Here is a 24762-nt window from a genome sequence, read left to right on the forward strand (position 1 = left end):
AAACTCCTCATTTTCTAAGTGAGGAAAGTGCCAACAAGCAAAGTTAAATGACTTGTCCAAATTCACACAGGTAGTAATAAAGCTGAGACTCAAGTACGATAGCCAGGATGTGGTATCTTTGCTCCTTGCTACCTTGAGAAATACAAGAATTCAAGGATTTCATCGAGGTCTTCATGAAGCCTCCTTCATTAAAATGGCTGGTTTTGGTTTTTTCCCAGAATAACGACAGAGAGGTCTCCTCGGGAACTCCAGGTCCTCTTTTGTCCTCTGCAGGCCTTACCAAGCTGCCTGGGCACGTTGCCCAGCTGCACCCCCAGGGTCTGCTGCCAAGTCAATCACAACCCTCAAAGCTGCTCTCTGTATCTGGGTCTGTCTAGACCATGTCTCTGCTCCTTCAAACTCTCTGGAACTGACTCTACGACTCCTGGATGGGGTGTCTCATTCTGGGAAATGAAGACTGGGGTTCAGAAACTAGAACGTCCGCACAGCCTGGTGGCAAGATAAGATCGAGCAGACCCTTTAGGAATATGTTGTATTACAGTGCCCTAAGCATGGCCCTGCTGCCAACGGCATTAGCATCTTCCAATGGTGGGTGTCTTTGGTTATCACTGAGCTAAGACTCCCTGCTGTGCTATTAAATGCTTGTCTCTTAAACACTGTGTCTGGTAGGATCCGGCTCTTTCAATGTTCTCATGGCCAATGCCTAGAAGACCCTGAGTGTGCTGACCCTCAACAGCTCTGAGGTACCCCAGATCAAGAAAAGATGAACCATCACATGGTTCGATTGCTCCCCACCTGCCTTTTTTGTTAACATCTCAGTACTAATTCTATGCCAATATTATTATCTGGGTACACAAAAGTCAGCATCGGTGCCAGCTTTCAAAGAGTTCATACTCCATTTAGGGAGATTCCCTAGTTGTTTCCTATGTAAAAGTATGTTTAATTAGGTATTTAGGACTGCAGTACAGCAACACAGAGAAAGAGAAGATAGAGTCCACAGGTGATGCTGAGTGATCAGGGAAGGAGTTGCGATCTGAGGTGAATTTTTTGCTTTCCCTGTGTGAGAACGACAAGAGGTGACCTTTCAAAGGTCAGATTGGCATCCAGAAAGTTGCCTCTATTCACAGACCACCTTCAAGCCATGTCAATCAATGGACTTGAATGCAACCAGCCAATTAGCTTGGAGCTGTGTGTGGGGACCACCCCTCTTCCTGTTTGACAGGGGGCTTTCAGGGGAACTGAGTGGGACTCTCTTGTTCTTTTTGAAAGCATGAGGGCTAGGTGAAGGAGCAGTTTTTCTCTCTCTAGGCGTAGATCGGAGATAGGGTTTTTCAGAGACATGTTCTCTCTCTCTCTCTTTACTAATTTCTGATATACTTTAATAAATGTTGCCGAAGCTCCTAATTTATAAGTAATTCCTAGCTAGTTTCACACACACACACACACTGGGGGGGGGGGAGGGGAGTAGGTAAGGACACACGTTAGATTGTAATCATCACACCTGGAAAAGGGATGCCTTTCTTTCCAGGGCACTGGGTGAGTACAAACATGGTGGTGGGGAGCACCTGCCCAGGACAGATGGTTTGTATGAGGAAGAAATGAGTGATACATCACCAATGGTCACTGAAGATGCCTTTTCTCAATCCTCAGGCCCCCTGCCATCTCTGCAGCCTTGACACTGTCGATCACACTCTCCTCATGGGCCCAGCTCGCCTGGTTCTCCTTCCATCTGCTTCTTCTTGGCCACCTTTGCCCGCACTTCCTCCAGATCACTCAGTGTAGGTGTCCCAGAGGAGTCTGTCCTGGGTCCTCTTCTCCCCCCTCCATACCACTTCATCAGGTTTACTGACCATCTCTATGCTGGCCATTCTCCCATTTCTCTGTCCTGCCCCAGGCTCCGCAGGCATCTTCTACTAACGTTTGGACATCTCAAACTGGATGTCCAGCAGACATCTTAACTTCAATATGTCCAAAGCAGAATTCATTTTCTTCCCCTGACCCTCCTGTCAACCCCCCAGGCTCACAACCTAGGCCTTGCCCTCAACTCTTCACCATCTCTCACTCTCCGTGTCCCGTCTGTTGCTGAAGCCTACCAATTCCACCTCTGCGACGTCTCCCTGAATAGGCTTCCTTTTTGCCTCTGACACTGCCCACTCTGGGACAGGTTCACAATGACCTCGTGCCTCCATCACTGCAAGAGGCTTCGAATGACTTGGCCAGCTCTGATCCATTCTCCTCTCAGCCACCCAGTCATTTCCCAAGTGTCCCTCCGATCACACCCCCTCCCACTGCCTCCAAGAACAAGAGGTCATCTGGCTTTCAGAGCCCCTCATGACTTAGCCTCCTCCCACCTTTGCAGTCTTCTTTCCCTCTCATCACGTGCTCTTTGATCCAGGGACATTGACCCTGAACCATCTCCTGGCTCTGGGAATTTTCTCTGGCTGTTCTGCTCTGGCTCTTGCCCTTCCTGGCTTCCTTTATGTTCCAACTAAAATCCCACCTTCCGAGGGAAGCCTCTTCAGCCTCTCTTATTTATCCTGTATACAGTTTACTTTGAATATTTCTGTTTGCTTTCTGTCTACCCTTTTATATTATAAGTGTGATAAAATAATGGAATTTAACAGACACGGGGTGGGGGGGGCACCTGATTGATTTAGTATTGTTTGAATTGGGTGAGAATGAGAAACTGACTAAGTACCTACTTGGGATGATTAGATTGTAGCCACACCTGGCTGGCCCTGAGCGCTGTGTTGGTGTGCTACTCACGTCAGCAGGGGACCACTCTCAGCCAATCCATCTTGAAGGACCTCCCCTTTGGGGGAGGGAGGGAGAAAGTAGAAAAGGAGAACTCTGGGTCTGGGAAGCTCTCTTTCAGTTTGGTGAGCTTCAGGAGCATACCAGAGAGGCATTGCACAGCTGACTCTCATTGAAACTACGAACCCCAGGTGGTGAGTTATTAGAAGCAAGACCAGATCTTCAAGTTAGCTGAGCTGGAAGCAAGTTTGGGGATTGAGTCAGCCTTTGCTAGAGCCAGGGAGCTTATCCGTTTTTCTCTTCCCCTCTTCCCTTGTCCCTGGCTTTATTAACTTCACCTTTGTTGTAAATTTTATTCCCAATAAAACCTGATTTGTTTGTGGAAAAGAGGCTGTTAATCTCCTTTCTTATTAGCCTGGGAGAAATAACTAAAAAAGGCACTTAGCCCAGTGTTTGGCACATAGGAGGTACTTAATAAATGTTTACTGATGTACTGGATGCTGGGTTGAGTAGTTGGGATTTCACTTAAGAAGCCAGTTTATGCTCTTTAAAAAGACAAATATTGGGGGCAGCTAAGTGGCACAGTTAATAGAGCACTGACCCTGGAGTCAGGAGGACCTGAATTCAAATCTGGCCTCAGACACTTACTGGCTGTGTAACCCTGGGCAAGTCACTTAACTTCAGTTGCTTAAAAAAAAAAAAGACAAATAGTAGGGTGGTGTGCAGTGTGGACTGGAGTGGAAAACAACTACAGGCAGAAGAGAGTGAAGCAATTCAGGTAAAAATGGATAACGCCTGGGATGGTCCTTTGTAAATGAAGAAAAAACAGGTAACAAAAGAAGCAGTGAAGGAGCAATCAACAGGACATGATGAATCTATGGGAATAAAGGAAGGACCCAAATGGAATGGGTTGCTTTCCAAGATCTTTGAGGAAAGATAAGATGGCCATTTGTCAGAGACACTGTAGAAAGGACTCTTGCTCAGAGACAAGCCGGACTAGATGATCTTGGAGATCCAGTCTAACTCTGAGAATCTTTGATTCTGCATTAAAGAAATGACTTTAAGTTTTTGAACCTTGAAGACTGGGAAAAGGGGTACTATTGATGATGGAAATGAGGACATGAGCCAAGGGAGTCAGTCTGAGTGGCGAGAAAGATGAGGCCTTTAAGTTGGAGATAAACTGAAAGTGAATGTTATTCAGATACAAGGCTCTTGTAGGATATATGGGACTGGAGGTGAGGTGCTAAGAATAAGACCTAAAGAAATAATGAATAAATTCTCGAAAGGATAAACATGAAAAAGAATAGAAAGAAATAACCAAATCTTGAGACCATCTACAATTATGAGTTAAAGGAAGGAGAAAAACTGGCAGCATGCTGGACTACAGAAAACAACTAGAGATCTCTCTCTCTCTCTCTCTCTCTCTCTCTCTCTCTCTCTCTCAAGAAATGGGTGGTCAAGCATCCAATGCCACAGGAGGATCAAGAACATTTGGCTACAAAAGGAATTGGTGACAAATGAGAGAAGTTTCACATCACAGTAAGAAGAAACAAGTAAGTAACTTTCATTTTCCCACAGATATTCCAAGGTACCTTTTCAAATGTAGTATCTAAAGTTCTACTCGTCAGAAAAGCAGGCTAGGTGCATTGAAAATCAATATCCTTGAATGAACAAACAGAACAGGCATCAAACTTCCCAAAGTTCCAAGCCTAGTCCTCTACTCATTTAGGACTTTCTTCTGAAGCAAAACACCTCAGGATAATTCCTGAGAGAGGAAAAGTGGCATAATGCTACTTACTTGACACCTCCCACATCACAGGAACGAGGGCGAGCTGAAAGTGACTGAATCTAAGAGAGAAACATAAGAAACTGGGATTACATGCCATGACATCAAGGTAAACAGAAAATATGCCTCCTGACTTATTCTGGGAGCTAGGAAACAGCATCTTTCAGCCCAAATGAATTTTAGCAAATAGAAGTTAGCCCCCCACAAGCCAGGCACTGAGTTCACAAAGGAATTTTAATGTTTGAAGTAGATAAGCAGACAGAAAGTACACATTAGCTTCTGTGAAGAAGGGGCCCCTGCTACATTTAAAAATATTTTCAAGATGAATATTATGTTTCAATGAGATCAAAATCCTATTTAAATGGGGCAGCTAGGTGGCATAGTGGATAGAGTGCCAGCCCTAGATTCAGGAGGACCTGAGTTCAAATCTGGCCTCAGACACTTTATACTTACTAGCTGTGTGACCCTGGGCAAGTCACTTAACCCTCATTGCCCCGCCCCCCCCAAATTTAATTCTACTTAAACAAATACATTTTTCAAACCGAGTTAGAGGGAAAATGGGACCAGATCAAATAATGTGTCAATCTAGCCAGTGACTCCAGGTCATTTACGTGACCCTTAAACCAGAGTTTCTGATGAATTTGTGACTCCAGATATTCGGATGATGTGACACATCTAGTCACATTAACTTAATTAAACAGAACTTGTTCCACAAAAGCAAATGAATTATTGATCTGCAACTCACAGGCTCAGAGAGCAATCTGAGGCACTGCGGGGTTAAATGTTTTGCCCATAATGTTTTCAAGGTTTTCATTAAATGGCTTGGATCAAAGACTTGCTGGGATAGGTTTAGGAGACTATCCCATGAGTATGTTGGTAATTTATAGTCAGTGGCTCCCCTGAGGAGGTAGTATGTGCTTCATTCATCCAGAAGCACAGGGCAATATCAGCTCTGAGCTGTTCTTTCCTGCATCCTTCCCTTGACCAGAACTCTGGTCTCTTCTTGCCAACTTCTGCCTGGCTCTCTGAGAACGTCCTTCATGGGACCAACAAGTCTCATTCAGCACACACACTCAGCCCCAGAAGCCCCCAAGGAGGCGCCTATGGCTTACCCACCTTCTTGGCCTCCCATAGCTGTTTTGGCAGTGGCTTGGGGACGTTCAGAAGATTCTCCTCTTTCATAGGGCTGGGAAAAGGAACAACTGAAGCAACATAAACACAACATTGGCTGGATCAGAAGAGAAGCCATTCCACCTCTGCTCTAACAGTTCTATTGCCTATGCAAATTAAGGTGTCGAATCCTCAGAACAGGTCCTGAGGTTAGGCCCCTGAACACTGCTGTGAACTTTGATAAGGCAGGGCCTAGCATGGTGTTTTCTACAGGACAGGTGCTCAGTAAGTATAGTCCATACAAATTCCAAGCTGTGTGGCCGTCTGGTATAAGAAATCCAACTCTCAGCATTCTGGATTTTGATCTCATCTCTCTAGTCACCAGATATCTGAACTACCAAATAAAATGGTCTTTTTTTCCATCTTCCTTGGCCTCTCTGCAACTTCTAACTCTTTGCTCCTTGGCAGGCTCTTCTCTCCTGCCACCATGCCAAACCACCACTCTGTTTTCTTTGCTGAATCTTCACACAAGTCACACCCACTAACTATGGGCATCCCTCAGGGTTGTCCTGGACCCTCTCCTCTTCTCCCTCTATACTATTTCATTTGGTGATCTCATGAGATCCTCTGGATTTGACTTTCACCTCTATGGTGACAATTCTCAAATCTAATTAGTTAGCCCTAACCTCTCTCCTGACTTCTAGCCTCCTATCTCTTACCTACGACTGGATATCTTGAAATGGATGTCCCACAGACATCTTAACCTCAACATGTCTAAAACTGACCTCAATCTACCTCCCCCCTAAACTTTCACCTCTTCCTAACTTCTGACGTACTGTTGAGGGTGCCACCATCCTCCCAGTCACCCAAGCTCACAATCTCCTCACTGTACCGCTCAAATCCAATCGGTTTCCAAGGCCTGCCTATTTTACCTTGTAACATCTCCTTCCTCTGCCGCCATCATCACCGTACACCTCGACTGCTGAAACAGGCTGAAGGTTGCTCTCCCTTCCCCAAGTCTTTCCTCATTCCGGTCCATCTTCTATTTAGCTGACAGACTGACGTCTTCCCAACATGTCACCTCCCTAATTCGACCAATTCTGATGGCTTCCTATCACCTCTACAAGATGTGCCAAATATAAAGCCCTGTCTGCTGTTCAAAGCCTCTCATAGCCCTGTGACCTTCCCAGTCTCCCTACACCTGACTCGCTCCCATGGACTCTGATTCAGCGACATTGGCCTCCTCGATGTTCCTCCAACAGGAGACTCTCCTCTCCTGACTGTGTGTTATTACTGGTCAGCCCCTGAGCCTGGGATGCTTTCCCTCCTCATCTCTGCCTCCCAGCTTCCTCTGGGTCCCAACCAAAGTCTCACCTCGGCAAGAAGTGTTTCCTGGTCTGCCCCCTCTAATACTATCTCCGGTTTATTCTGTCTAGATTTTGTTTGTACACGGTTGTCTGCCCCCCATTAGACTGGGAGCTCCCTGAGGGCAAGCGCAGTTTTTGCCTTTCTTTGTATCCCTAGTGCTTAGAGCACAGTAGGCACTAAATAAATGCTTATTAACTTACTGAATTGGGGAACCTTGAGTAAAATTAAAGGAAGGAATATCAATGACTAATATTGGTAGGAAATGGTAAACTTAAGCACCACTGTGTAAATGTTAACCAAATACCTGTGCAGCCTGATCACAAATTTCAATTCTTCAATTCTGATGAGGGGCTGGTGTCAGTAAAGTATGGTGTGCAGCCACAAGGGAAATAGGGGAAGACTTAGTGATGAGACTTAGGATGAGGGAGGGGTCTATTTAGTATCGGATAATAAGTGCCACTACGTCATTCTGAGTTGGTGTTACCAAAAAAGGTAAAATGAATAACCAATCATACCTTCTCCAAATCCATCATTTTCACCATCATAGAAACCTATCAAAACAGAAAAGAAAAATGACACTGTGAAGGAGTTATGTTTTTCTTCATTCATGTGTAGGCAAGCTTTTTAATTTTAGGTACTTATGCTACAGGCACTTGACCCCCAACCTGAAGAGTGATTTTTGAGCATTTTGGCACTCTAGGTAAAAACTAAAATTGGTTATTTGGACTAAATTTTGATTACTAGCTGTTTCTTACATCCTTGAATTTTGCTACAAGTGAAACTATTTTTCATAAAGTCCAAGACTATCTATTTAGGGTCTTAGAAATGTAGAAATATAGGCTAAAACACTAAAAAATTTTGTATGAGAAACAAAGATAACATCGACAAATATAAATGATTTTAAAACAAAAATGAGGAATAGAACTTCAAATAAAATCTCAAACCCCAATCTATTTAAATTTGTGATGTGTCTAACCCTTCTACTCAGAGCAAACATATTGTTACTCTTTGTTAAATTCAAGAGTCATTAAGTCCCTACTATGTGCTATGTTCCCTTCTTAACTCTTTTCCAGTTGTGTATAGTGTTCTTGCTGTTTTTATATGGTCTTAGTCAACATATCATTCTTCTAACTCTGTTTTCTGCATTATTTTGTGACTTTTAATTTTTTAATTTTAATATTTGTATTATTTGATGCTTTAGGAATATTATTAATAAATCACAATTATTAACCATTCTCCAATTTCTGGACACAAACACACACACATACATGCACATCATTTTCAATTCCTCACTACTACAAATGGAAACATTAGAAGCACTTTGTGAAGAGAGGACTTTTTCTTTTGAATAGGATACTCACAAAACCAGTCATGAAGGAAAATACATATTTTTAAAAATAGGAATGAGAGGGGGCAGCTAGGTGGCGAAGTAGATTGAGCACCGGCCCTGGAGTCAGGAGGACCTGAGTTCAAATCCGGCCTCAGACACTTAACACTTACTAGCTGTGTGACCCTGGGCAAGTCACTTAACCCCAATTGCCTCACTTAAAAAAAATAGGAATGAGAGAAAATAAAGGCAAAAAAAGACTTCAAGATCAACATTTTTAGTACATTTGAGATCCAAACAGTTACCTAACATGATTGTACTAACTGTACAATATAACCTATATTTGATTGCTTACTGTCTTAGAGAGGGGGGAGGAAAGAAAATTTGGAACTCAAAATCTTACAAAAATAATGTTGAAAACTATATTTACATGTAATTGAAAAAAATAAAATACTATTAAGATGGGAGAAAAGTTACTTGAGAAATATAAAATGTTCTATTATTTTTAAAAAGGCGGAAAGTGGATGACAGTATCATTTTTCTTTGTTTTGTTTTGTTTTTGTGGGGCAATGAGGGTTAAGTGACTTGCCCAGGGTCACACAGCTAATAAGTGTCTGAGGCCAAATTTGAATTCAGGTCCTCCTGAATCCAGGGCTGGTGCTCTATCCACTGCGCCACCTAGCTGTCCCTGGATGACAGTATCCTTAACAACTATGGCTAGGGAGAGAATTCTTAACCAAATGAAGGAAAAAAGTAATCACAAAAGATAAAGAAGACAATTTTAATGACATGAAATAAAAAAAAAAAACTTGTGCACAAATAAAATCAATACAGCTAGGATAAGAAGAGAAGTTGTCAAATGAGGAGAAAATCTTTGCATCAACTATTGTTGGCAAGGCTCTGACAGCTAATCAATCTATCAACAAATAATTATCAGACACCTACTATGTGTCAGGCACTGTTAACAAAAATATTTAGATAACTAACACAAATATCAAGGATAAAGAGCTATTCCCTAATGGTTATGCCAAGGGATATGAATAAACAGTTAAAGAGAAACATTTCAGGCTACTAATGATCATATGAAAGGTTACTACAAATCACTTTTTAAAAGTCAGTAATAGTCTATCTTGAAAAAGCAGCAGAAACACAGGCACGCTAATATGCTTGGTGGAATGATGAATTGGTCCAATGATTCTGGAAAGCAATTTGTAATTATATTATAAAAGGCTAATAAAATGGGCATACTCTTTAATCAACATGTACTACACCTAGTCATATATCCTAAGGTGGTCAAAGATATAAAGTCTCATATTTACCCAAATACTTACAGAAGAATTTTTTCTGGTAACAAAGACATGGAAAAAAAGCAGATATACATTCACAAACCAAAAAACAGATTATTGTATATGAATTTAATGGTACATGAAAGAAATGTTACTTTTTCAGCAACAACATAGAGGAAGAATTCAAAGAAACATGAGACCTATACAAATTAATGCACCAGTGAAGTGAGCAGAACCATGAAAACAAAATACACAATGACTATGACAATATAAACAGAAAAAACGGTAAAACAATAATGAATGCTATATAATTTTAATGAATAAACTTGGTCCCAGAGAAGAAAGGAGAAAATAGACCTCTCTTCTTTCATGGAGAAGTGAAGGACCAGGGGTAAGTAATGCTATGTGTAACATCACACATAATTAATGGGTTGTTAGTTTTGTTGTTGTTTTTTCTTTTTTTTAAAAAAAAATCTTTTACAAGGAAAGGCTCATTGGGAAGGGGAAGAATATATTTGGAAAGCACCATGATATAAAAATAAAAGTTAATAGAACTTCAAAAATATCATCTTCATGGTATAGTTCTAACAGTGGAAGCCCTTGGGCCAAAGAAAATTATCGGTTTGATGTCTATCCTACCAATTCACAGTTTCACCAACAACTTAACAGTGTGCCTGTTCCTGTCCAGACTGGCCTACAAAGTATTTTATAGCTTTTACCTATTTCTGACAAGTTGATATGATAAATCAAAGTTGTTTCAATTTGTATTTCTCTGATAATCAGAGAATTTGAACAATTTTTCAAGTGATTATTGAATTATGTTTTCTTCAAGAATTTTGGTTCTTTGAGATGAACTAGAGAATTGTTTTACTCTTATATATTTGACTTAAAGTTCCTTAAAGATTATAGATGTCAGATTTTTAACAGCTTTAGTTAACATTAGAGATTTTTTTCTCAGTCTGTTCTTTTCTTTGCATGGTGGATATATTGCCTCCTGTCAAAAAATATTTATTTTCATATAATCAAATCTATTTTCTTTTCAATAATTTCTTCCATTTGTTTAATATATGTATTTTTGGATTCTATTACTAAGTTCTTTATTTTCTTGCACTAATCTATTTTCCTATTTTTAAAAATTCCAATACCAAAGACTTTTTATTACTACTCTATAGCATAGTTTGAAGTCTGATCAGTTGTCTTATTTCATCTTTTTTCTACTTTCCTCTGACATTCTTTTTTTTTTTAAGTGAGGCAATTGGGGTTAAGTGACTTGCCCAGGGTCACAGTTAGTAAGTGTCAAGTGTCTGAGGCTGGATTTGAACTCAGGTCCTCCTGACTCCAGGGCCAGTGCTCTATCCACTGTGCCACCTAGCTGCCCCCTCCTCTGACATTCTTGCCTATTTGTTACTCTATAACAATATTTATTATTGTTGTATCTAGTTCTATAAAAAAGTCTGTTGCAATTTCAACTGGTATTATACAGAATCTACATAGTAATTTGCGAAGCACTGACATTTACAATATCTTAACTTGTTTTATTTATGGGTAGGGGGTAGTCCTTAAATATTTATTTCTTCCTTTATTTTTGTCAAATTTGTTTTGAAGTTTCACTTATACATATGTATATGTCTTCAAAAGTTAAAGCCCAAACTATTTTTATGTATTTTGTTGGTATTTTAAGTGATTTTGTTTTGTTTTGTTTTGCTGGGCAATGAGGGTTAAGTGACTTGCCCGGGGTCACACAGCTAGTGAGTGTCAAGTGTCTGAGGTTATATTTGAACTCGGATCCTCCTGAATCCAGGGCCGGTGCTTTATCCACTGTGCCACCTAGCTGGTCCCAAAAGATCACTTAAGGGGGCAGCTAGGTGGCACAGTGGATAAAGCACCGGCCCTGGATTCAGGAGGACCCGAGTTCAAATATAACCTCAGACACTTGACACTCACTAGCTGTGTGACCCCGGGCAAGTCACTTAACCCTCATTGCCCTGCCCCCCCCATTGTCTTTTGGTTTCTGTTAGTGATATATAAAAATGCAGATAATCTTTTGTGGATTTATCTCCTACCTTATCACCTTGCTAAAAGTTTTTTACCTTAATTACCTATTTATAATTTATTAACTTATTTATTTATTACCTTAATTAACTTTTCTGCTGAGGCTCTTGGATGCCTGAAACACTCTTCTTAAAGTTTCATTTTCTTTGGGTAATTCAAAAGTCTATACACCTAGTTCATGCTTACTGTGTGTGTTCTATGAGGAAAAACAAACTGGCATTACTGAATCTCAGAGTTGGAAGGCAGCTTAGAGATTGTTTAACTCAGTCCCTATTTAAATCATGGACCCTTTCTCCAACACCCACAAGTGGTGGTCCTGCAGCCTGCCCATCTCAGCTTCAGCTTGAACTCAGACAGTTGTGGGATCTCTTTGGGGCCTCTTCCTACCTGCCTACAAACATGCTAAGGGTCTTCCCTTTATACTGATGTCAGTCCAGCTAATGTTCCATTTCTCATTATCCTTTCAGTAGCATATGATGCCAACTGGGGAGACCCCGGACTCCCCTGGCTTCAGAAACACCCTACTACTCTCCCAGTTCTCTTCCAATCCCTCCCCATCCTCCCACTTCTTACTGTGGTCCTAAAAGGACTGTGCTGGGGCCTCCCTTGGTGATCCTGGTCGCTCCTGTAGCTTTAATGAGGGCTCTACTGCCAGCCATGACTTGCCTCCTGGATTCTACAGCCATCTAGAACAGAGCACTTACTTAAACAATGCTATCTATTCTCAGCTGCCTGGGATATCTTCACTGAGATCTATGACTGGAAGCTCAGAGTTTCTGGATTTTAGGTTTTTGCTACCTAGCTGTTTGATTCTGGGTAAGTCACTTAACTTCTCTGTCTCAGTTTCCTCATCTGTGAAATGGAGCTATTAATTGCAGGGTTGTTATGTGAATCAAATGAGAGATTTGTAGAGTGCTTTGCAAACCTGAAGTGCTCCATTATGTTAGTTATTATAATAATAATTATTACTAATACAGCCTAAGATTGCATTAGAAATTTTGACTGTTAAACCACACTGTTGACTAAAATTGAACTTGTGAGCCACTAAAACCTCAAGATCTTTCTCATGTAAATGGTTGTCTTACCAAACCTCATATAGTACACTATTTGTGTAGCTGATTTTTTAACCCAAAGGTGGAAATTTACATTTTCCCTACTTTTTATCTTATTTGCTCATCATTTGAACACAGATGAAATTGAGGGAAATTATAGTAATTCAGTATCTTCACTGATTGTGCCTCTTCTCCACATTGTTTAGGCCTAGTCTCCCTTCTGCATATCAGGGAAGAGAAGAATAAGCATTATATAGCATCTACTATATATGCAAGGCACTGTACTAAGCATTTTTTTTTTTTACAAATATCATCTCAAAACATATTATCAGTTGTTTTCCTGTTACTGTGAGATTTCCTCATACCTCATCTGGCTGCCTCAGGAAGCTCATTCTTGGGATAACCTCAGCATGGACAAAATCTCATCAGCTTTGGGACTCCACCTCATCGCCACCCTCTGCCTCTTATGGTCAAGTCATGGGATGATCAGGCCCTTTACACAGAGAGCTTGGCTCTGACATCTCATTCCTTGCTGAGGTGCACTGGCTTTGAGACTCTTCCACCATGTCCCCAAGTCAAATACTTCCTCTCCTCCTCCCTACTCCACTGCTTTTGACTCCTTTTGTGTATTATCTTCAACTGGATTGTAAGCTCCTTGAAGGCAGAGACTATCTGTCTTTTCTCTTTCTTTCTTTCTTTCTTTCTTTCTTTTTTTAGTATCAGTATCCCACAGCCCTTAGAACAGAACCTGGCACATAGCAGGTGCTTAATGTTTAATGATGACAGACTATTGACTAAAAAAGTATCATTCACTGTGGTCCTTCTGCCAGCATTATTTGCGTTTTAAGCTGGATCTCGAATTTCTGCTCCATTAAGGGGAATAATTTAGTTATCACACCAACTTGAGTTGATCTTGGAATCCATGAGGCCTCTCCCATTCCCCTAACGAGAAAAGTAGCTACAATCCAGCCAGTTTGGGTCCCTAGGGCTGGTAGAAGTTGGAAGTTGGAAGAAGGGTGTCACTGGCTTTTCTAGCTGGAACCCTGAAGATGGTGTCTGCCTAAACCCTGGGCCAGCCACTTCCTCCATTCTCTATGGGTGGTGATACAAGACTGATGGAAAATTTTGGGAGCCTTAGCCATAGGTAAAGGGTAGCTGCTCCAAAGTTGGATCCAGATCCTGTGTGTGTGTGTGTGTGTGTATGTGAGAGAGAGAGACAGAGAGAGAGAGAAAGAGACAGAGAGAAGGGGGGAGAGAGGAGAGAGGGGAGAGAGGAGAGAGGGAGAAGGGGGCAGGACAGAGAATTAAACTGTACACGGTATGGGGAAATTTTTGCATTGCCACCATCCATACAGACTGGGAAATTAAAAACAAGAAAAGGAAAAGTGCAGAGGATGGTCTGATTGTAACAAAGGAACACTGAGCAATTATAGTCATTTCTATAAACTAATATTAATGTGTCATTATCACAGAGCACAATCATAATTATGCAGCCAATTAAAAGTTTATCAGATTAGCTTACCTTTACTTCTCCTTAGCTTACATAGTTCATAGATCATGCAGCATAGCTATTTGCTTACAACGAAGAAATTAGAGGGAACCCTATGGTGCAATCACCATAGTCAGTAAAAATTCCCAGGGAAAGAACAGCTGTTATCACCACTACTAGAGTGCCTAATCCTGGCCTTAAGCTATACTTTCCCATCATTTTTTTTTTCATTTTTACCTTATTTGGTAGAATCTATGATTAGAAATACCTTTTTTGCAAAGCTGGTTGATATTTTTAAATTCCAAAGGAAGGAAAATGAAAAGCTTTAATGAATTACAAGGGGAAATACATGAAAATGTTTAAAATAGCTCCCACTAGCAAATCTAAGCCTCCAAAAATAATTCTCATCCTTGGAGACTTGAATTTTAAAAACACAAATAGCTTTCCCATGTAAACACAAATCCATATTTGGAGGCATTTTTGATTTATGGTTTAACTACAAGGAAACCTTATTTCATGCAGAAAAGAAAAGAGCCAGCAGTCGCGCTGACAGTGTGACTACCTTTTGCCCTTGCAAATTTAGGAGGTTAACAATGCCTAATTGATGATTTAGGAAAAATGAACAAAGCAGACCTGCTTTAATCAATTTACTGTCATCTTTCATTGATAAGTCCAATGTATATGGTATGGGGAAATTTTTGCATTGCCACCATCTATACAGACTGGGAAATTAAAAACAAGAAGAAGAAAAGTGCAGAGGACGGTCTGATTGTAACAAAGGATGTGTAGATTCTTCTATGCCTCTGTAATTCTTACTCCTTACTGCTTATTAAACTTTTGCCACCCTTATTTTCCTCTCCCTCATTAGTCTTTTTTTTTTTTTAGTGAGGCAATTGGGGTTAAGTGACTTGCCCAGGGTCACACAGCTAGTTAAGTGTTAAGTGTCTGAGGCCGGATTTGAACTCAGGTCCTCCTGACTCCAGGGCCGATGCTCTATCCACTGCGCCATCTAGCTGCCCCCTCGTTAGTCTTAATTCTGCATTTATTCATTCAACAGTAACGGAATACCTACTGTGTATAAGGCACTGAGAATACAGAAGTGACTAAGAAAAGGCCATGCCCTTAAGAAGTTTATAGTCTTTAAGATATGGGGCTAGAAGGGGCTTGAGAAGAGCATCCTCAATTTACAAGGTGTAGAGATGTAAAGTGAACTGCTTAGGATCATAAAGTGTGTTAGCTGGGACCAGGATTCAAACTCAAATTCAACCTAATCCAATAAGCAGTTTTTATCTACAAATGCCAGGCAGTATGCTAAGTACCCTCTCCAGTACACACAGTAGGGAAGACAGTACATGTACAAAGAGAACTAAAACCTTGTGAAAGGTACCATAGGAAAGGTCCAAACCAAATACCTTAAGAGCCCAGAGGAAGAAGCCATCACTTACAGGAGATGGGAGGGAGCAGGGGTGGAGAGATGGCACAGGACAGGAGGGGTTTTAGAGACAAAAAGATCACATTTGAACTAGGCCTTGGCAACCAAGTTTCACGAGACAAAGGCAGTGGCTGGGGAGGAGGTGGTCCAGGGATAGGGAATGGAAGAAGCAAAGTCACAGATCTGACAAAAACAGGCTTGAAGAACAGCACGTGACCCAGGTTGGCTGGAGTGTAGGATACATAAGGAAAGCAACGTGAGACAAGATTAGAAAGCTAGGACCGGTACAGACCACATATGCTGATCTAAAGAATATGATAGCGGGGAGCCATTTGCTGTTTTCAAGCAGAAATATGATCAAGACTATGCAATAGGAAGACTGACTTGGTGCCAGTGTCCAGTGGGGATTGGAGGGGGCAGGTGCAAAGTGGAGAGATTTAGTTAACATTGCAGTAACAACACCACTACGAGGCAAAGTAGAAAGACGTCGGATTTGGGGTCAGGAGAGGCTGGGCTTCAAATCCCACTTCTGACACTAACTTGCTGTGAACCTCAGTTTCCTCATCTACAATGTGGAGATCAAAATAACACCGACCGGGTTTTTTGTGCTTCAAATGAGATGTTATGCAAAACACTTTGAAACTCAAAGCACTAAATAAATAGCTATTATTAGAGGTAGTAGGACACACCCTACAAGCTTACTGTGCGTTAAATGAGCATGTCTATAAAGCATTTTATAAAGCTTAATGCATTATGTCAATTGTTGTCATTATAACAGTTATATTATTATTATGACGGTCCAAAGAGATAAGAAGAGCCTGAACTAGGACAGGAGCAAAGGAAGGGAGAGTATATATGGGAAAGATGTTACGACTATTGGAGTTTTTTGAGCTGGAAGAGCCCAGGGTACCTAAGTGCAGTCTCATAGATGAGGGACGTGGGGCCCTAAGAGAGAAAGTGATTTGCCCAAGGTCACAAGACTATAATGGATAGCACATCCTGGATTCCCACTAGGGTTTCCTCACTTCAAATCCACCACTTTGCCTACTAGGCAATGCTGCTCTAGAGGCAAAATCACTATTAACCTCTTGGCATAGTTACTTTCTTCTGTTTAAGTGTGCCAAAATCTCATCTGACCACTTCTTTTAGCCTACTGACTTTTCTTCCCTTGTCTGTTTCTAATGTTCAGAAACACATTCTCTCACTTCATCCTTTATTCCTTTTAGAAAAACCAAATTTTCTGAATCAGGTAAGAAAGAGCCATTAGAACTGGCCAGAATAGGAATTAAAGTCCTTATTCTGGCTTCAGTCTTGGGTTCAGTTGAGACCAAGTAAGCTATTCACTAATTCTGCATTCCCTTGGTGACATGTAATCGTCTCTCTTCTGTTTTTGATTCTATTCCCTTAAGTCTCCTTCCACATCTACTTCCTCCCATCTGTTTCTCATCCCCCTCTCCCCCTCCCCCTCCTCCCCACAACATCCCACAAAGCCTCTCTTAGAAACTCCACTACAATCAACCTAACTCTGCCCTCATGGATTTATGTATGTGGAAACAAACCCATCTGCAGTAGATCTAAATTCTAAGACCCATTATACTCTGAGAGAGCTATCATTAAGGGAAGCATCAATGTGTTGGTTATGATCATTACAAATTAGAGACATTCCTTCACTCACTCATTTGTTCAACTCATACTTACTCAAGGCCTATTGACAGCTGAGTCACAAGGAAGGAGAAATGCCTTTTTCCTCTTAGCCTCCTCCTTCCCCTGACCTGAGATATTCTCGACCCCACCCAAGATGGCCAAGCAGGAAGAATACCTCCAGCAGAGGCCCCCAGCCCCCTTCCCTGGGCTCCATGACTGCTCATAAGGTTTGAATGAGATGGAAGTCCAGCACTCCATTTCTTCTGATGAGATATAGGAAGACCAGGCCTTCCCATCTGCCCTGCTGTTCCCTGGAAGTGTCATCTTAAATAACCTAAGAACCTCTAGGTATCATCTACCCCACCGCTACACCCTTAGAACTTCTAGGCCTCTCCATTTGGCGTGCAGTCAAACTTTCTTTTACATGTTGTCTCTCCCAATTAGAGTGTGAGCTCCCTGAGAGCAGGGACCATCTTGCTTTCTTGTATTTGTATCCCCAGTGCTTAGCACAATGCTTGGCACATAGCAAGCACTCAATAAATTTGCTTTTTAAAAATTAGTCGGGGCAGCTAGGTGGTGCAGTGGATAGAGCACCGACCCTGGAGTCAGGAGTACCTGAGTTCAAATCCAGCCTCAGACACTTAACACTTACTAGCTGTGTGACCCCGGGCAAGTCACTTAACCCCAATTGCCTCACTAAAAAAAAAAAAAAAAATTAGTCAATCCACATTGTGAGAACTAGTTAGAACTTCTGAGTTTTAAAAGCAGAAAAAGACAGAAAAATTAGTTCACAGTTAGAAGAATTATTTTTCTTAATTTAACTCAGACCTAAAAGTCCTAAAGGTTTTTATTATTTTTCTGATTTTAGGCATGTAAATCAATCTGAAAATTAGCAGGATTCCATAAGCACACATCATTTGGGAATATGACCTATTTTAATTTCCTGACAGGTAGAAATGGAATCCCTCCTTTATAATTCTGCCTGGTATCACATGTAGCACGTGTGCATGTCAATACTTAGTGAGTGCTTAAGAAATGAGAGACCATGATCAAATATTCCTGGTTCCAGTGTAATCAGGGATAACATCTAAACACTAAAAGCTCTATTCTAGATACACTGAGAACATACAAATCCTTCACCTACCATAAGATATTTGTGGAAAGCTGGCTAAATTAGCTAATGTTTTAAATACCTCTTGTCCTTATCTTCTCTCTCACAAAAGAAGAACCATTCTTAAAATCCAATGGACCAAAAAAGAGGACACTCCTATTATCGGTGCCCTATCTTACCCATGCATTGGGCAGGCCAGGAAGACTGGTCACCTTCTCCATAGGGGTCCTGTGGCTTGGTGCTTAAGGCGCTGGTGTGAAGAGCAGAGTCTGAATTGGTCCTAAGAGAGGAGGATTGGGGAGGGGGAGGGGGGAGATTGATTGTGAATCTCAGGATCAAAAACCCTTGGGCAACATGGCCTTACTATCTCCTTTGTAGAAATTAACAGCATTCACCAGTAAGCAAGAAAGACCAGAAGCAAGGTTTCATTTCCTTCTATGAACCTTATTTGCACATCACAGGCATCTCCAATTCTCTGTGGCTGATCTGGGAAAAGATCTACCACCCTAAAACAGAATTCTCCTTCTATGAGACCCCCAAATGTTTAAAAGGAGGTTCATATGTTCTCCAATTTGGCAATGTGAACTTTGAGAGGTCTGCTTTGATGACTGGAAAGCCAAGATAACCCTGCCGCCTTCATGGAGGAGAAACTCAGAAAGGGGTCTGGATACTTCATGAATCTCTAGCTGTCTGCTCCTTAGGACTAGCCAACATAAGGCCCAGTGCTATGACCCCTCCCTAGTCTTCTCCAGTCCATAAATCACTGACAGTTCTGCTCATGGCGCTAGATTCTCCCCATCTGAGATTACTTATTCCCATGCAGAAGAACATTTCCAGCATTTCTGAAAACAATCCTCGCCATATCTGTCATGTTTGCTCTGACCTCCAGAATACTGGAAGCCTGAACTTCATCCTAAATCCATCTCTCCAGGCCAGTCGAGGCTATAGGCTCTCATGACTTAGCACCACTAGGCCCTGCTTTTGTCTGTCTGGGCCTTGTTTCATACTGAGATCCACGGGTGTAAGTCTGACATCCTTTGCCCTATCAGTCCAGTAAGGGAATAGTAGGATTCATGAGAAAAGTAAGATTTTAACGAACAGGAGTAAAAGGATAACCCAGCCATTAAATCACCCATAAAGGGTGCACAGACAGCCCATCTGAGTTCACTTTTTCTTCTGCAGTTATTTTCCTGTAATAAAGATTTAGTGGGAAAGAAGTACTTCACCTGTTAAGTGCAGACGTCAGCCTGAATCCGGGCTGCTTCTCTTCCTTCCAAGGAGGCTGCTGCCTTTGAAAACCAAAAGAAGCAAAAAGTGAAGAGATACTCAATCACGGGAGAGACAGAATAGGAGGAAGCACCCTGAGGACCTGGGTTCCAGTCCCTGTGACCCCAGACAAGTCCCATTAAGAGATTTTAGAAAACTTCTTCTGGTATTCAATTCTGAAGGACTAAACTAGTGGACCTATAAGGTAAACTGGTATATTAAAATAAAGGTACTAAGCACCTCCTTTCTTTTGAAGAAATTCTCCAAATATGAATGAGAGCTTTCTCATCTGTTTATTGACCAAATGACCACAGGCCAAAAATGAATAGCAGATTTTTTTTTTTTAAAGCAATTGGGGTTAAGCGACTTGCCCAGGGTCACATATCTAGTAAGTGTCAAGTGTCTGAGGCCGGATTTGAACTCAGGTCCTCCTGAATCCAGGGCCAGTGCTCTATCCACTGCGCCACCTAGCTGCCCCTAAATAGTAGATCTTAACCCAAAATAAAACTACCATTTATGTCCCAATTCTTGGCTATTTGAATGCAAAGGACCCATTCAAAGGATGGAGTAAAAATGGTTTAGAAGGAGGACAAGTTCATCTGGAAAGCATGAGGCATCCTAACTTGACAGAAATTTATCTGGACAGAAAAATGTGAGCCCCTTGAGGCCTGAACTGTCTCCCTTTGTATCTGTCCCCTCAGCGCCTGGCCCAGTGCCTGCTACACTGTGGTGATGTTTTCAGACAGCCTGAAATACACCTCAGAGAGCCCTAGGCTCCATCCCAAAAGCACCACCCTGAGAAGAGCCTAGGTGCCTTTCTAGGGCCTTTCATCATTATGCTGGTTGTGCTTCCTGGGGAAGACGACTTGACTTTTCCTCTTTCAGCAAGAGTTACAAAATAGTCATGAACTGTCTGCACTTCCTAAGATTGGATTTTAAGTCTGTGCCTCCAGATCTCTTTACACCATAACGATTTACAACCCTATGGTTGCCCAAGAAGAATTCAATAAACTTCGCAGCTGTCTGAGATTGCTCCTCTGGAGTTCCCAAAGCTGATGAAGTCACAGGACTAGACACACCCTGTTCAACACTGCTCTCTGCAAAACAGTTTTGTAACAACAAAAACTTCCAGACGTCTATGCTAGAAATACGTATCATTTCCAAAGAACAATTGGGTGCAGGTGCCCTGTGCCGCCCCAGCTTGGACAATGCATCTTGCTTACCTTGTCCAACTTTCATCCCCAGGCTGGGCAGGGTAACTGCCTCCATAGGAACTGCTATCAAAGTGGAATTGTGAGTGAAGGAAATGCAGGGGAAAGCCCTGCCTGCATCAGCAAGAGCACAATGGAGGGGCTGGGGTTACCCAGGAGTCAGATGGGATGTTTATTAAGGATTTGCCACCTCTCTGCCTTCCCCCTCCACACCTTCCTGCCCCCCCCCATCCTTCAGCAGTCACTGGACCTCTCTCTATTTGCCCCCAGATCCTACAGTTTTCCTATAGCTTCTTGAATTTCTTACTATGCCTTGACAAAAGCAAAAATAAAATGCCAAACAAAATCATCTTTCAGTTGAGTTTCAGGGCAAAGCACTTCATCTTATGCAGATGATGACAGGACTGACATCATGGGGGGCGGTGAGGGTGGGTTGCAAATTTGATTCTATGACATCTTTTTCCAACTCAAAAGTTATATATGTACAGTGCATTAAAAAATTTAATATGTGCAAAAAAAATTGGGGGGAAGGAGAATGGAAGGAAGTCCTATAATATCAAATGCAATGTTCCACAGTATAATTAAATTTCATTTTATAGTCTATGGGATGTTTACAGTTATTTGTTATTATAAATAAAGCTACCATAAATATCTATAACAAACTTTTCCTGTTTCTTTCCTTCTTACTGTTTTGTGGTGACATGGCAAGCTAGCGGAGCATGAGTTCTAACAAGTCATACCTATCAAGCCAGAAGACTTTGTGTATAGGGTCTGATACTAATAACCAGTACTTATTTAAGTTCAAGATCAGCAAAGCACTTTACAAAAATGATCTCATTTTATCTTTACAACCGAGCTGGGAGGTAGGTGCTACTCTTTTCCCCATTTTACAGATAGGGTAACTGAAAACAGATGTCTGGGTCCAGGGTCACACATCTAGTGTGACAGGCCAGATCTGAACTCGGGTTTTCCTGATTTAAAGTCTGGTATCCTTTTCAATGTACCAAGTGTCTACGTCAATCTTATACTGAGGAAGGGATCTGTGCGTTTGGTTTTTAGTAATTCAAGTAAAATAGGCCTGAGAAAATCTCTGGATATCTAGGGAATGGAAGGAGGACTTTTGTCCTCCAAGTACCCTTCTCTGTTCTAGTTTTATTTCTAGAAGGAAGCCAAGATTATTGTCTCAAGTAAACACGAGCTTTACAAAGTGGGGTCCTACTAAAGTCATTCTGCTTTTGCACAAATATCTTTCAAATTCGAGACACACTTCCAACACCTTTACAAAAAGGTTGTGTCTTTTCTAATGGCAGACTTTACTGTTAAAAGATTTACAATCAGGCTCCAGAGCTATGCAGTCAACCCAGAGAGGAACAAATTCAGAAGCGAGCAGCAGGGCTGTGGCCAGACACCTCTCAGACCAAAGGAGAAGGAAGTCTCACTTCCAGCCTCCAGGTCAGGCTGAAGCTGCCAAGGGATTAACAAGATAGCTTCGTGTTCCAGTCAGCTGACAGGGGCTGAGTTTAGGAGCAGTCCATTGTTGCTCAGACCCAAACCCAGGTCGTGAACTTGCAGAGCTCAGACCAGGGTGGGCAGCAGATGGACTTTGTCCTGGATCAGTCTCCTTTGGGAGCAATGAAAACTTGCAGGTCCCCAGCCTGTAATAACACAGCACTTAGTAAGTACCCCAAGAGAACAGCAACAGGATCAGCCTAGATCTTCCCTCCCCAAGTACATTGTACATGACCCTAACATCAAGTCATAAGTCAGGAAGGAAACTGGAAGAATGAGCAAGCAAAAAAAGAACCTCACCACAAGGAGCTTTTATGGTGACAGGGATGCTCAAAACACAAACAGAGAAGAAGGGAATGCCTCCAAAACATCCACAAGGAAAGCCTCAAAGAAAAACACAGCACGGGCAATGATCCATCTAGAATTTTTGGAAGAGATGAAAAGTGGGCGGGGGGGGGGGAGGAGTTAAAAATATTTAGAAAACAAATGAGAGGGGCAGCTAGGTGGCTCAGTAGATAAAGCACAACCCTCATTGCCCCTCCAAAAAAAAAAATTAACAAAAAAGAAAGAAAACAAATAAGAGCTATGGAAGAAAGAACTGGAAAGGAAATTAATAGCTCAGTACAAGGTACATAACCATGCCCAAGCAACAAACTCTCTGAAAATTAGGATGAGCCAAACATAAGCCAATGATTCCATGAGACAACAAGGAATATTAAAAACAAAGTCAAAAGACTGAAAAAAAAAGATAGAAGAAAATATAAGGTACTTATAACAAAAAACAAATGATGTGGAAAACATCAAAGAGAAAAAATGTAAGAATTATAGGAATATAAATCATAACCCCCAAAAAGAGCCCAGACATCATATTTCCAGAAATCACAAAAGTAAACTGTGTAGACCTCTTAGAAGCAGAGGGCAAAGTGGAAATAAAAGAATCTACAAGTCACTTATTGAAACTTCCAAATGAAAATTCCCAGGAATATTAGCGCCCCAAACCCAAAGCTTCTATTTCAAAGAAAAAATACTACAAGCAACCAGAAAGAAAGAATTCAAGTACTGAGAAGCCACAGTCAGGAACACAAGTTTTAACATCCACTACATAAAGAAAGGGAGAGCTTGGAATATGACGTTCTAAGAGTCAAAGGATACAGGCTTACAGCCAAGAATAACTTGCCCAGCAAAACTGAGTATAATCCTACAAGGGGAAAAAATTGACCTTTAATGAAATTGGGGAATTATAAACATTTCTGATGGAAAGTTCAGAGCTGTATAGAAACTATAATGTTTAAACATAGGAGTAAAGAGAAACATAAAAAGGCAAATGTGAATGAATAATTATAAGGGACTAAACAAGGACAAACTGTTCTCTTTTTTGGGGGGGGGCAATGAGGGTTAAGTGACTTGCCCAGGGTCACACAGCTAGTAAATGTCAAGTGTCTGAGGTCAAATTTGAACTCAGGTCATCCTGAATCCAGGGCCGGTGCTTTATTCACTGCGCCACCTAGCTGGCCCCATTTATATTCTAATATGGGGAAATGATGCATGTGTCTCTACTGACTCCTATCATCATCAGGGTTCACAAAGGGAGTCTAAGTAGACAGAAGACCTTGAAGTGGTTCTGCTATGTCTTGATCTTAGAAGATGAAAAAAGGAGGGGAATAGGAATACACGAGAAGAAAGAGAAAGGAAAGTTAGGGAAATGTTCTCACATAATCTGGCTGCACAAATAAAAGTCTATACAAACAAGAGAGATGGGAGGAGCAGTTGACACTTGAACCTCACTCTCATCTATAATGATTCAAGGAGAGAAAAACCACATACACAGTTGGGAAGAGAAATACATTTCATTCAATAGGGAAATAGTAGAGGAAAGGGAAGAAGGAGGAAGGGGGAAATTAGAAAGAGGATAGATTAAGGGAAGGACTGTCCTAAGAAAAACAAACTCTAAGGAGATACTATATTAAAATATTTATGGCTCTTTTTCAGGTGGCAAAGAGTTGAAATCTGAGGGGAGGTTCATTAATTGGGAATGACTGAACAAGTTATGGTATATAAAAGTGATGGGACACTATTGGACTACTAGAAAGTATAAAGGAGATTGCTTGATAAATGTTTCTTGATTGCTTAAAGAATTAGGAACTTTGATCAGTGTAATGACTAACCACAGTTCCAGGGGACTAAGAATGAAACAAGCTACCCACATCCTGACAGAGAAGTGAAGGATTCAGTGCAGAATAATACTTGTATGTGTATTTGTGTGTATCTGAATGACTTTGCTAATGTGGAAATCAGTTTTTGCTTGACTATACACATTTATGTTTTTGTTTCACTCTCTATGGGGTGAGTTGGGAGTCAGAAAAGG

At 41.3% G+C, this 24762-nt stretch overlaps 1 protein-coding gene across 1 annotated transcript in view; it reads right to left on the minus strand.

Moving 5' to 3' along the window:
* The window catches only part of CRTC3 (CREB regulated transcription coactivator 3), a 97605-nt gene that overhangs the window by 16768 nt on the left and 56075 nt on the right, over positions 1–24762 (minus strand). Inside the window, exons 4-9 of the mRNA XM_043984312.1 lie at positions 20901–20962; positions 19638–19700; positions 18591–18691; positions 7534–7569; positions 5657–5742; positions 4553–4602 (exon numbers count right to left, since the gene is read on the minus strand). Coding sequence (XP_043840247.1) covers positions 4553–4602; positions 5657–5742; positions 7534–7569; positions 18591–18691; positions 19638–19700; positions 20901–20962 — 398 coding nt within the window. The remainder of the gene's footprint in view (positions 1–4552; positions 4603–5656; positions 5743–7533; positions 7570–18590; positions 18692–19637; positions 19701–20900; positions 20963–24762) is intronic.

The sequence above is a fragment of the Dromiciops gliroides genome, chromosome 2 (assembly GCF_019393635.1).
Source record: "Dromiciops gliroides isolate mDroGli1 chromosome 2, mDroGli1.pri, whole genome shotgun sequence".
Taxonomy (NCBI): domain Eukaryota; kingdom Metazoa; phylum Chordata; class Mammalia; order Microbiotheria; family Microbiotheriidae; genus Dromiciops; species Dromiciops gliroides.